Genomic DNA, 10,439 nt, shown 5'->3' with positions numbered 1-10,439 from the left:
TCTTTATTAAGCAATCTATCGTAGTGGCATCTCCAGACCTCTTTCTTTGCATCCTCATTTAATGCAAGCGTACCATCATCCATGCGAACACATTTCTCTCCTACAACATCACTATTCTCTCTCCTACACTGTCTTGCAACACGAAATACCTCGAGTCTTTGGTCCTCACGGCGCAGAACATTGGCAAATCTTTCCTTATCTGCTTCCCCTCTGGCTAAATAAACCTGTCGCCTAGCCTCCCTTCTGGCACATTGGTACAATTCCCTGCTACCACCGTTCTTCCAGTCCTTCCAAGCCTGTTTCTTTTATGGATCAATTTATTATAATCTTACCAGTGCAATATTACCAGTATAATCATCGTTTTAACTTCCACTTTCTCTTGCTTGCAATGGTCAGATGAGATTTATTGAAGCAGATTTTCTACAGATGATGCTCTTCCTGTTGCCAACTTTCCCCTGTTCCAAGTAAAGTAATAATCCCCAAGTCTATCAAACAACTAACTGCCTAACTATAATTACAAACCTCTTTTGTTGACAAAGATCTTACACCATGTCAAGACATGTCAAGAAGCCTGGATGTGCTTTTGCAGTTGATTGCAGTCATATAACACAAGCTGTTATTTTGCTTACAGTCAGCAAAACACATGTAAGATAAAGAGAAAATATAAAATCTCTCCCACAACACATGCGCATGCATGCACACCCCCACACCCACACACACACACACACACACACACACACACACACACACACACACACACACACATAACAGGCTTCTGTTTCTATCTATCAATTCCATTCACAAGATATTGGACAACCTACGAACTGTTGTTTAACTCACTATCATAAAAATCTTTCACATTATGTTTCATAGGTGCTGGTGTGGTTGTGTGGTAAGAAGCTTGCTTCCCAACCTCATGGTTCTGGGTTCAGTTCTGCTGTATGGAACCTCGGGCAAATGTCTACTATAGCAGTAGGCTGACCAAGGCCTTGTGAGTGGATTTGGCAGATGGAAACTGAAAGAACCCCATTGTATATATGTATGTGTGTGTGTGTGTGTGTGTGTGTGTCTGTCACAACATGAACACACCAGCTTGAAAACCAGTACTGGTGTGTTTATGTCCCTGTAACTTAGTGGCTTGGCAAAAGACACTGATAGAATAAGTACTAGGTTTTAAAAAGAAAAATAAGTCTTGGAGTTGATTCATTTGACAGAAAATTCCTCAAGGTAGTGCCCCAGCATAGCTACAGACAAATGACTGAAACAAGTAAAAGATAAAAGATTGTGAAACAATTTGATGAATATATATAAATTTGCACACCAAAATAAGAAAATTTATCAAACATGGAATCTCTCCAGGTGCCACTAATAATTTACTATTTCATTTTTCTGAAAATTATAAAACTATGTCTATCTTATTAAATGTAATATCCATCTCAATTTCTTTAATTGCAGTAAATTCTATAAGTTGATAAAAGTGTTCTCTGTTATTGAAGATGAGTTGCGTAATATGAACAGAATGACTCTTTTTGTACCCTCTGATGAAGCAATGCAGAAAGTTGATGACAAGAAACTTGAACAGTTAAGCAATGACAAAGAAAGCATAAAAAAGGTAGTTGTCTTTAAAATGAAACACTGCATTACTTGCTTAATCTTAGTTATTTTGAATTGTCATGGCATATTAGGTAAAGTATAATCCTTCATGGAGACTTGGTTGTACATACAAACATACATGTATGCATGCATGCATGTGTGTGTGTGTGTGTGTGTGTGGTGAAGGTGCATGGCTCAGTGGTTAGACTGTTGGGCTCACAATCATGAGGTAGTGAGTTTAATTTTCTGACTGGGTTGTGTACTGTGTTCTTGAGCAAGACACTTTATTTCACATTGCTCTAGTTCACTCAGTTGTAGAAATGAGTTGCAGTGTCACTGTTGCCAAGCTGTATTGGCCTTTGCCTTTCACTTGGATAACATCTTTGGTATGGAGAGAAGAGGCTAGTATGCATGGGCGACTGCTGGTCTTCCGTAAACCACCTTTCCCAGACTTGTGCCTTGGAGGGTAACTTTCTAGGTGCAATCCTATGGTCATTCATGACTGAAGGAGGTCTTTACCCTTTAGCTTTTTGGTATGTATACAAGATGTTCTGGTTAAATTTGATAATTTTTTTATGTCTCCTTTTTTTCAGGACCAGCTTGATGTATTGGTGAACAGTCAGTGATATGGGAACGCATACAGATTAAAGTTGTAGTTGAGGGAAAGGTAGCTGACATAGAGAAGTGGAAACTGTTTGAATATTGGAAAACATTTACCTGTATCATAATGATTCATGCTGGGTATCAAAATGCTGACATCATGACTGCTGTTCAATATTTTGTGAATGTAGTAAAGGCTGTAAGACATGTCATGGGCATCATGAAAGCTAAGTTTCTCCAAACTGTGATGACCTGTGGGTGTGTCTTCAATGAGAGTGATGCCATATTGATGCACATCTTTGAATAGAGTCTTAAGCTCAATTTAGACAGCTATGTGAAGCTGCTGGAGACTATGGTCAAATCCTAACTGGAGAAGGTTACTGCTGGAGAGCATATGTACCAGTAAGATTTAGTTCCTTGCCATACCTCCAGAGAGAGTCAGAAGTAGTTGTTGGAGAATTTCTATGACTTCACCAGCTCCGATTTCTGGTCTCCTAATTAAGGCAGTGAGTTGGCAGAATTGTTAAGACACTGGGCAAAATTCTTAGCAGTATTTCGTCCACCTGCATGTTCTGAGTTCAAATTCTGCCGAGGTTGATTTTGCCTTTCATCCTTTCAGGGTTGATAAAATAAGTGCCAGTTGAGTCCTGGGGTTGATGTAGTCCCCTTTCCCAAATTTCAGGCCTTGTGCCTTTAGTAGAAAGGATTATTATTATTATTATTATTATTATTATTGTTGTTGTTGTTGTTGTTGTTGTTATTGTTGCCATTGCACAGCTTATAACGCTGGAGATGTACTACAGTGTCAGCTGTTCACTACCTCTTACTTTTTGAACACCTTCTGGAGTATTCGAGCGGTTCCAAGCAGTGCTGTTTTCTGCAAGTGCTCCACTCTTATTGCAGCCCCTATTTGTTCCACGAACGGGGCGCTGTTTCAGTTCCTCCACTGCTACTTTCAGGCCCTTTCTTTCAATATTATACTTCCTTTTCAGCGCCCTGTATTTTTGTTTGCTTTTAAGCTCCCCTTTCTCTTTTCGGTCTAACACAGAGATTATTATTATCATTATTATTATTATTATTATTATTAAAGCAGCAAGCTGGCAGAATTGTTAGCATACCAGACAAAATGCTTAGTGACATTTCAACCATCTTCACATTTTGACTTCAAAAGCTGTTGGGGTCGACTTCCTCCCTCCCCAAAATTTCAGGCCTTGTGCCTATAGTAGAAAGGAGCGTTATTATCATTATTAAGACATCCACTGATATTCCAACTGGTATTCCAACTAAAACTGTGCCATTCTTATATAAGAATTCATTGCTTTCAGAAAAACTAATTTACTAGAACTCTTAGGTGTTCACTGAACAATATTTTAATCCCATTCCAGACAGCTGTGCAGAAAACAGCTTCCGTCACATTCCAAGGAGAAAAACTACAAGTAGTTGATAGCTTCCATTACCTAGTCAGTAGCTGGGGTGGATTCTCTGAAAGTGTAGCTGTTAGAATAAGAATAGCTTACCTCTGCTGGTGACAAAGGACCTCTCACTCAGAGTAAAAGATAAACTGTATGATACATGTGTGCAAACAGCCATGCTACATGCTGAGGACATGTGTAAGCTTGTTAGGAATGAAGCCAGTATGCTCCGCTGGATGTGTAATGTCAGTGTGCATACACGACAGAGTGTAAGTGGCCTGAGAGAAAAGTTGGACTTAAGAAGCATCAGTTGTGGCGTGCAAGAGAGACGATTGCGCTGGTATGGACATGTAGCAAGAATGGATGAGGATAGCTGTGTGAAAAAGTGTCACACCCTAGCAGCAGAGGGAATCTGTGGAAGAGGTAGACCCAGGAAGACCTGGGATGAGATGGTGAAGCACGACCTTCGAACATTGGGCCTCACTGAGGCAATGACAAGTGCTGTGCTTGAGAAGACCCAATAAGTCAAGTGAGACCATTACCATGGCCTATGCCAGTGTAGCATAACCAGCCCATTTAAGAATACCCTTCAATCACTGGGCAATAAACTGCACTTGCGAAGACCTGTTGCGGCAAGTGAAATCGTTGTTGTGACTGATGACTATACCACCTGATTGGCACCTGTGCCAGTAGCACATTAAAAGTACCATTCAAGTGTGATCATTGCCAGTGCCGCCTGACTGGCTCCTGTGCTGGTGGCATGTAAAAAGTACCATTTGAGCCTGGTTGATGCCAGTACTGCCTGACTGGCCCTCATGCCAGTGGCACGTAAAAAGCACCCACTACACTCTCAGAGTAGTTGGCACTAGGAAGGGCATCCAGCTGTAGAAACTCTGCCAGATCAGATTGGAGCCTGGTGCAGCCTTCTGGCTCACCAGCCCTCAGTCAAACCGTGCAACCCATGCCAGCATGGAAAGCAGACTTTATATGATGATGATGATGATGAAGACAGCAAGCTGGCAGAATTATTAGCACACTGGACAAAATGCTTAGTGGCATTTTGTCCATCTTTACATTCTGAGTCCAAATTCCATCAAGGTCAACTTTGTCTTTCATCTTTTTGGGGTTGGTGAAAATAAGTCCCTATTGAGCACTGGGGTTGATATAACTGACTAGTGCCCTCCCCACAAAATTTCAGGCCTTGTGCCTATAGTAGAAAGGGTTATTATATAATAGAGAGGTTTATCATTATATAGTAGAAAGGATTATTACCATTATCCCATTGTTCATGTTTTTGTTTATGCTAATTTTCTCCCTTCTATCGTCCATCAGATCATTGACCAGAGTATTATTCGTAACGAGGTTCTTTTTACTTCATCTACTGATGTCCGTATCCGTGGTATTCCATCTAAAACTGTACCATTGTTATATAAGAATTCATTTGATCAAGGTGAGTGCTCCACAGTGAAATCATCTGCTTTTCGAAAACTAATTTAATAGAACTTTTAGATGTTCACTGAACAATATTTTAATCCCATTCCACATGCTATTACTCCTTAAGTCTAATAAATCAACTAGAGGTCAAGGTAACATAGGTGATATTTTTTACAGAACTGCACCAAGTTTCTAGTCTGATTTTGCATGGTTTCTACAGTTATGCCAAATCAGACTTGAACTTGGTGCAGTTCTACAGCTTATTAGTTCCAGTCAAACTGGCTAACCCATGGAAAGCAGATATTAATTAAATGATGACGACTACGACGATACAAACTCCCTTGAGTTGGCTGTTGTTGATGTTGTTTTATACCGAATAACCCTATGATTTGATGTTGATGTTGTTTTATACCAAGTAACCCTATGATTTGATGTTGATGTTGTTTTATACCAAATAACCCTATGATTTGATGTTGATGTTGTTTTCTACTAAATAATCCAATGATTAAAGGCTTTTCAGTTACAATCATTCTTTATTTTAGAAAATAAGGGATATTGGGTTACTATATCCAGCATAGAGTACCCTTTATCTCCTGGAACTTTTAATGTTTCAGTGTTGGACATTTAATTTTACATTGATTCAGTTCACCCACATCATCAGGAAATGGGTACAGAGCTCATCAGAAAATGTTACTTGTGGATTTGTATTGGAAGAGAAATTTATCATTATTTTGCCTCACATAATGAAACTGGGATTAAGTGCAGACTCTTGTAGAGCCCTTTAGGCCTTGGAAAATTGATAAAAAAAAAAATTAAAAAACTAACAGGTGCAGGAGTGGCTGTGTGGTAAGTAGCTTGCTTACCAACCACATGGTTCCAGGTTCAGTCCCACTGCGTGGCATCTTGGGCAAGTGTCTTCTACTATAGCCTCAGGTCGACCAAAGCCTTGTGAGTGGATTTGGTAGACAGAAACTGAAAGAAGCCCGTCGTATATATATGTATATATATGTGTGTGTGTGTGTGTGTGTGTGTGTTTGTGTGTTTGTCCCCACAACATCGCTTGATAACTGATGCTGGTGTGTTTACGTCCCCGTCACTTAGCAGTTCGGCAAAACAGAACGATAGAATAAGTACTAGGCTTACAAAGAATAAGTCCCGGGGTCGATTTGCTTGACTAAAAGGAGGTGCTCCAGCATGGCTGCAGTCAAATGACTGAAACAAACAAAAGAGAATATAAAACTTTCCTTTCAAAAGTTCCAAGTTACTCTGGTGGTTGAAAAAAAATTGGGAACACATATCATATATGATGCATAAATACTGGGGAAATGTCCTGTGTATTATCACCTGAGATACACAAGCAAAGGTTTAATAATACTAATAGGATGCAATGTAGTCTAACCATTGTACCTCTTCCTCTATCATTGAAATACCACAGGTGGGGTGAGGGTATGGGGTCTACTATATGAGGGGCTGCTGAAAAGTTCCTTGCTTTAACCCTTTAGTATTCAGATCATTCTGTAATGTTTGTTTATTTATATTTTTTTAAGTGTGGAGGCACAATGGCCCAGTGGTTAGGGCAGCAGACTCACGGTTATAGGATCGCGGTTTCGATTCCCAGACCGGCCGTTGTGAGTGTTTATTGAGCGAAAACACCTAAAGCTCCATGAGGCTCCAGCAGGGGATGGTGGCGAACCCTGCTGTACTCTTTCACCACAACTTTCTCTTACTTCCTGTTGTGCCTGTAATTCAAAGGGTCAGCCTTGTTACGCTGAATATCCCCGAGAACTACGTTAAGGGTACACGTGTCTGTGGAGTGCTCAGCCACTTGCACGTTAATTTCACGAGCAGGCTGTTCCGTTGATCAGATCAACTGGAACCCTCGACGTCGTAAGTGACGGAGTGCCAACAGCAACAACAACAATAACAATTGTTTTAAGTTAATCATACATTGTCTTGTAGTTTAGTGATTTCAATGATGAGATTGCTTTGTTTTAGACTGACATTGTAGGGAAGAGGGGAACGGCCAGATCCTGCAGTTTCAATATAAGACAGGTAAAATATTTTAGTCAGATATGATCAGTTTTAATGCTAAAGGGTTAAGGGTATTGTGAAAGGCCTGGCTGGAGGCCAACCTTCTGAGTTCTTTTACAGGGCTTACTCACACACACCACATACAGCCACACATCACACTAACACACACACACACATACACACAACACAAACATGAATACACACATGATCACACACACTCACACCACATACAAACACACATGCACACACACTCACATACGCACAATACACAACCCAATCCCTAAAACCCTCTCCCCACTCCCAATACAGCATATACACTCCCCTCACAAATGCACTCTCACACACACACTACATATGTGCAAACATACACACATTGCACACGAATACCACATACAAACATATGCCCCACCAACATGCATACAAACACAGGCACATACACCACGTACACACGCACACCCACCTGCCCTCAGACACATACTCAAAACTACATATTTTTTCCACTTAAAAAGTGACTGTTCACCTATATTTTCGTTTTTCAGTGTCTGTCTTTTCTGGAGACTCGACAGCCAACATCATTATTGGCAATATATCTGTTTCCAATGGTGTTATCCATGTAGTTGACAGAATGCTTGGATATGTGTTCAATTCAGTGATGGAAGAAATACGAAATGATGTCAGTGCCTCGTAAGTAAGAACTCTTTCATACTTTTCTTTTCCTTGCTGTTATTGTGTCACCATCACAAGCACCATCTTCCTTCCCCATCATCATCATCATCCTTCTGGTCCCTACTCCTCCTTCTGGTCCCTACTCCTCCTTCTCCTCTCTCTCCTCCTTCTCCTCTCTCTCCTCCTTGTCCTCTCTCTCCTCCTTGTCCTCTCTCTCCGCCTTGTCCTCTCTCTCCTCCTTGTCCTCTCTCTCCTCCTCCTCCCCTTCTCTCCCCCTCTCCTCCTCCCGTATCTCCTCCTCCCCTTATCCTTCCTCCCTTTCCCTTTCCCTCCCCTCCTCCTCCATGCTGGTGCCATGTTAAAAGCATCTAGTAAGTTCTATGGAGTGGTTGGCATTATGGAGGGTATCTAGCCATAGAAATAATGCCAGAACAGTCAATGGAACCTGGTGCAGACCCTGGTTTTACTAGCTCCAGTATGGTAAATGGACATTAAATGATGATGATGATGATGATGAAGGTGATGAGCTGGCAGAATTGTCAGCATGCTGGGAAAAATGCTTAGAAACATTTTGTCTGTTTTTATGTTCTGAGTTCAAATTCCACCTAGGCTGACTTTGCCTTTAATTCTTTAAGGGTCAATAAAATAAGTCCCAGTTGAACCCTGAGGTCAATGCAATCGACTTACCTCATCTGAAATTGTTGACCTTGTGCCAAAATTTGAAACAATTGTTTTAATATAACATTATACATGTAACATCAGTTAACTGAATATATAACATTAATAATTATATCTAATTAAGTCCTAATTTGACATTGATAAGCAAAGTAAAATTTGATAAAAGAGCAGATTAAAAAACAGGTAGATATAAGAGCAATAGATTGTATATCTGTCTGTCTGTATGTATGTATTATAAAAATGAAGATATTTTATTTTCATATTTAGGAATTGAACACTTGGTAACAATTGGAGTTCAAATTGATTGAAAGATTTTATTTTATACAGGTTTTAACTGTCTGGATGTAACCATGAAATATTAAAAAAGAAAAAGTAAAAAACAAAAAAAAAAAACAATGTCAGCTGTGAGGGTGAAATTAACAATCTGAATAATTATAATCACCTGTAAAACTCATCTCAGACATTTAAACATTTAAATGACTTGTATTTAATGAAATTCTGTTTAGCTGCTTAAATAACAAAAATTGTTGTATGTTAGCTTATATTTGCACTGTTTTTGTATTATTACAGGAAGTTTGTACAATTCCTGTCCATGATTAATATTGCCATTATTAATGAGGCTCTCAAGACTGATGATAGAGTAACACTGTTTGTCCCAACCAATGAAGCTTTTGCTCGTGTACCTGAACAAACTAAATTCCTGGCAAGTAACCCAGCATGTTTAGAGGAGGTTAGTCATTCTATTCTTTTATCTTTATTATTTAAAACTTTTTTGAGTGAGAGTTCAAAATTGCAGATTATCACTTAATATGTGAATCTAGGCTTGAACACATGTCCACATAATGTATCAGGCACGTCATAGATGTAGTGCAAATTCATCACTTGAGTTTTCTTTCAGGATTACCTCACCTTAAGTCTTTCATTAAAAAACCTCACCTCTAAAGCAACAAACACTGGACTCTTTATGTGCCACCGACATGTGTGGTTTTATGTGCCACTAGCATGGGTGCTTTTATGTGTCACTGGCATCGGCCATGAATACAATTTCACATGGCTTAATGAATCTTCTCAAGCATAGCATCTCACTAAAGGTCTTGATCACTTGTCATCGCCTCCATGAGGCCTGACATTTGAAGATTTTGCTTTCCCATCTCATCCCATATCTTCCTGGGTCTACCTCTCCCACAAGTTCCCTCCACAGTTAGAGATTGGTACTTCTTTATGCAGCTGTCCATACCAGCGCAGTTGTCTCCCTTGCACAGTCATCATTATTTGCATTGACTCTTTAATGGCAATATCAATCTAATTTTATCAATTAATGGTCTTCCACATATTGTATATATATAAAGGATAATTTTCTGAGTATATGTAGAGTTGAAGCATTGATGTAACCATGGTGTTCTGGTAATCTGAAGAGCTAGCCTTCTATATCTGCAGTGATTTGTAATTGTACAGTTGTATTGTGTAATGTGTAGCATACATAGTGGTACAGACATGTAAAATGATTTATTATACACTGAAAATCTTATTTTATGATGAAGGCTGTGAAATAGCTTATACTCCTATAAGTATTATCAAGTGGTTATTCACCCCTCACATCTCCTGACTTATTTTGATCTAATTGTGTGTGTGTGTGTATATGTGTATATATATATATATATATATATATATACACACACACACACACACACACACACACACACACACACACACACACACACACACACACATATATGTATGTATGTATATCATCATCATCACCTTTAACGTCTGTTGTCCATGCTGGCATGGGTTGGACGGTTTGACCAGGTCTGGCAAGCTGGAAGGCTGCACCAGACCCCAGTCTGATTTGGCATGGTTTCTATGGCTGGATGCCCTTCCTAACACTGTAAGAGTGTAATGGGCAGTTTTATGTGCCACCAGCACAGGTACCATTTGTATATATGTATGTGTATATATCCATGTATATATGTATGTGTACAGATGCATGTATATATGTATATATATATATATATATATATATAT

At 39.4% G+C, this 10,439-nt stretch overlaps 1 protein-coding gene across 1 annotated transcript in view; it reads left to right on the top strand.

The window, feature by feature from the left end:
• LOC106870198 (periostin) overlaps nucleotides 1-10,439 on the top strand; it is a 43,549-nt gene that overhangs the window by 20,144 nt on the left and 12,966 nt on the right. The window contains exons 5-8 of the mRNA XM_014916202.2: nucleotides 1,456-1,612; nucleotides 4,938-5,055; nucleotides 7,610-7,754; nucleotides 8,985-9,144. Of these exons, the coding sequence (XP_014771688.1) occupies nucleotides 1,456-1,612; nucleotides 4,938-5,055; nucleotides 7,610-7,754; nucleotides 8,985-9,144 (580 nt within the window). The remainder of the gene's footprint in view (nucleotides 1-1,455; nucleotides 1,613-4,937; nucleotides 5,056-7,609; nucleotides 7,755-8,984; nucleotides 9,145-10,439) is intronic.

This window comes from Octopus bimaculoides, chromosome 4, assembly GCF_001194135.2.
Source record: "Octopus bimaculoides isolate UCB-OBI-ISO-001 chromosome 4, ASM119413v2, whole genome shotgun sequence".
NCBI classification, from domain to species: domain Eukaryota; kingdom Metazoa; phylum Mollusca; class Cephalopoda; order Octopoda; family Octopodidae; genus Octopus; species Octopus bimaculoides.
Note: the sequence above shows the minus strand (reverse complement) of the source record. Positions and strands in the feature narration are given on the sequence as shown.